At 61.1% G+C, this 3,411-nt stretch overlaps 2 protein-coding genes across 2 annotated transcripts; one reads left to right on the top strand and one right to left on the bottom strand.

Moving 5' to 3' along the window:
- Window positions 1–90: 90 nt before the first annotated feature.
- SDRG_04943 (hypothetical protein) lies at window positions 91–1,050 on the top strand (the record flags this gene model as incomplete). The annotated part of the gene is made up of 1 exon (XM_008610637.1): window positions 91–1,050. One exon carries the CDS (start codon window positions 91–93, stop codon window positions 1,048–1,050), a length of 960 nt encoding a protein of 319 aa, XP_008608859.1.
- Window positions 1,051–1,208: 158 nt separating this feature from the next.
- On the bottom strand, window positions 1,209–2,787 carry SDRG_04942 (hypothetical protein). The gene has a single exon (XM_008610636.1). The coding sequence runs from the start codon at window positions 2,697–2,699 to the stop codon at window positions 1,266–1,268; it is 1,434 nt and encodes a 477-aa protein (XP_008608858.1). The 5' UTR covers window positions 2,700–2,787; the 3' UTR covers window positions 1,209–1,265.
- Window positions 2,788–3,411: the final 624 nt, after the last annotated feature.

The following is a 3,411-nucleotide window of genomic DNA, read 5'->3' as shown; positions in this document are numbered from 1 at the left end:
GCCAAGCTCGCGCTCACCGCGACCGACTGGACATGTCTCCCGGACGTCCGGACACCGCTGCGCAAGACGCTCGCTGGCAACGTCGAGTGCATGTCAACGAACACCCGCAGCTGCGTGACAGTACCCTCGTCCGCGGCCTGCACGGCGCTGGTCGCTTCGCCCAGCCGCCCTCTACAGGCGCTCACGTGTGACGCGCTGCATGCCGCAGATGTCAACAGCACCTACGATACACCCGACCACTGGTGCCGCGTCGGCGCCGCCGCCCTCACGACCGAGCCATGGCGCTGTCTCTATCCCGTCGCTGCGACGCCCGTGCGTCTCTCGGGCGACGGGGTCAGCGAGTGCATGGCATCGTCGACGTCCGCCGGCTGCCGCACCGTCAGCTCGCAAGCCGAGTGCACGGCGCTTGTGGCGGCAACCAAGACGTCGTCGGCGCTTCGGAGCGACTCGCCCGCCTTTCTGGCCTTGTATGGAGACAGCGGCGACGAGAGTGATCCAGGATGCGCCTCGAGCGCGCCATTCTTGAGCAACGCGCCGTGGCAGTGTCCGTTCCAGTCGACAACGCCACTGCGCCTCACTACGTCGGGCGACGTCGAGTGCATGTCGTTGGACGGACGCACTTGCGTTACCGCGTCGTCATGGACCGACTGCGTGCGCTTGCAGTTGCAGCCGCCTTCAGCGTTGTCGCCGCTCGTGTGCGGTGCGATGATGGAAATGACGCTTGGTGTCTTTGGCTACGATACGCCCGAGCACTGGTGCGCGCTGTCGATGCCCAAGCTGTCGATGGCGCCCTGGACGTGTCTTCGAGGCATCTTTACGCCGATCCGCCTCAACTTCAACTTTGACATCGAGTGCCTCTCGCTGAACGGCCACGACTGCGTCTGGACGAGCTCGGAAGCGGCGTGCCGCGCACAACTGGCGCAGCCGGTTGCGCCGCTGAACCCGCTTGCGTGCGGCGCGATGCACAAGGCAGCGTGGGGCTTGACCGGCTACGGCGAGGCTAGTCACTGGTGCGCCAAGGCGTATGCATCCCTTGTCCAGTCGGCGTAAAATGTAAGCCTATCAGTATACTACGACCGGTGGTACATGTATTTGGCTTGCAACCATGCATTGTGACGTGGCAGCGCCGAGGGACGTTTCCATCGTCAACCGGTAGTGTTTAACCGGTTGGATGATGCGGTTGGCGGCGTCCGACTCACCAACGCAAATATATCGAAAAGAAGACAAGTTGTTATCACGACACAGTTTATAAACAGGTGCGCACTCTAGTTCTTGTAGTGCGTGCGGTTGGTGTACACCCAAGTCTGGTACTCGGCGGCGCAGAACGGGAACTTGGCCGACGACGGCTCGACCGTCTTGAAGAGGACCTTGCCCGTGTTGATCGAGACGTAGATGGCCAGCGCGAGGCAGACGAGGACGGCGAAGACGGCGCCGGCCTTCTCGAGCGGCTTGATCGTCTTCCAGAACGTCTTGAGGTAAAAGCAGATGGGCAAAATCATGCAACTGAGCGACGTCGAGGAAGCACCGACAAAGTCCAAGAGGTCGCCGAAGTTGTCCTTCCACGCAATGGCAATCACGACCGTGATGGCAATAATGACGATGCGGAGGATCGCCGCCTTGACGTACGCGCCGGGTGCGGCATAGTCGGACGCGGCGTCGTGCGACGGGTACTCGATCGGGTCGAGCTGCGACGTCTTCTCCGGGAGCTCGAGGTTGGGCGTCTCAATGTCGTTGTAGTTCGTCGGCTCCGTCCGCTCGATCGTCACCTTGTGGAGGCCGAGGATGATGCGCTCGGCGATGAAGAAGGCCGGGAAGATGACGACGGCGAACGCGATCGTAATGTGGAGCTGCATGGCCATCATGGCGAGGATGACGCCACCGCGGTCGGCCTCAAAGCCAAGCTTGGTGCCCGAGATGGCAAAGAGGAGGTTGCCGGGAATCTGGCAGCCGGCGACCGAGACACCGGTGATCGAGACGATGAGGAAGAAGGCCGAGACGATCGTCAATGTCACGACGATGATGCGGGGCATGCGCGTCTCGTCACTGTGCTCACGCTGGAGCGTCGGGACGACGATACCGGCGCCGTACGCGAGCGCGAGGTTGCCAAACACTGTCGTCACCTGCTCAAAGCTGAGGTTGGGCTTGGGCGGCGAGAGGCCTTCGTTGGCGTCGTTGAGGTTGTGCACGAGGAGGCCGAGCGCGATACCATCGGCAATGATCGTGCCGAGCGCGCCGGCCGCGGCAGCACCGGCACCTTCCTTGAGCGTCGGGATGAGGCAGACGGGAAGGAGCGTGACGCCCATGATGATGATCCACGTCGAGTCCTTGAACGACGACGGGAACATGATGGTAAAGATGATACCGCCGAGCACGAGGAACATGATGGGGACCATGATGCACACGAGCATTTGCGCAATGTTGGTGATCCAGCGGCCAAAGCAGCCCATGGACCACTCGCCAACGTCCCCGAACGTGCGGATGCTGCGGGGCGCGACCATCATGACGTGCGAGATGCACCACGTGGCGTAAATGTTGATGGCCGCCATGGCCACAAGCGCGACGGTTGCCCAGCCGTAGCCGGCGCGGGCGTAGTTACCGGGCATACCGAGCGTACCGATACCGTAGACGCAGCAGAAGAGCGAGAAGCACATCTTGATGTCTTCGACCGTCAAGAACGGCTTCTTCGTGTTGGCCGTCATGGTGGCGAAGGCAGGCAAATGCGAGAATGAGCGCTTGGATGGTTTGGCCCAAGTGTATCAGATCCCGGTCGGCGAAGCTACTCGCGTCTTGTTCGTTGGCTCGCCTGTCCGAGCTCGCCATCTGTTTTCTTCGGCCGTCAACCCGTCTGTTGGGGTCCCACGTTACCTGGTCGGCACCCGACAGGCTGGTCCGGATCTATTCCCCTTCCAACAAGCTCATCGGTCCAGTGTTTTCCGTGTTGAGATTGCGACAGCGATAGCTGCACTGTCGCGAGAAGCTCATGAACGGCAATGGTTGTGGTATGGCCACTGCCCCGCCGTCGTGGCTCGCTCAAGGTCGCAGTCTCGGCTGGTTGCGCGATAGAAGGGCCGTGATGAGTCGACGTGATGGTTTTGGACGCTTGGCCATGTGGTATGGGCCGATTTTTGCGATCTAGCCAATCATAGCGATGGATTTGACACGATGCGCGTTTTGATTGGCGGCTCATCCAGCTGAAATTGCACTTTGGCGATCTTGATGGGTGCTGGAAGATAGCAACGCGCGAGCAGAATAGGTGCGCCTCATATACGTACTACGAGTACGGTACGGCAAATAGACGGCAACGAAAACGAAGCCATATTGGACCGTCCTTGCGATAACGACGCACTAGCTGGGGACGGCGACGACGCTGTCGACCCCTGTTGTAGCCCGTCCGTGTCCTCCAGCTGGTGG

Source organism: Saprolegnia diclina (assembly GCF_000281045.1).
Source record: "Saprolegnia diclina VS20 unplaced genomic scaffold supercont1.12, whole genome shotgun sequence".
Taxonomy (NCBI): Eukaryota; Oomycota; class Saprolegniomycetes; order Saprolegniales; family Saprolegniaceae; genus Saprolegnia; species Saprolegnia diclina.
Note: the sequence above shows the minus strand (reverse complement) of the source record. Positions and strands in the feature narration are given on the sequence as shown.

Coding starts and splice junctions, on each gene's coding strand:
- SDRG_04942 (XM_008610636.1), bottom strand. CDS start 2,699: ATGACGGCCAACACGAAGAAGCCGTTCTTGACGGTCGAAGACATCAAG.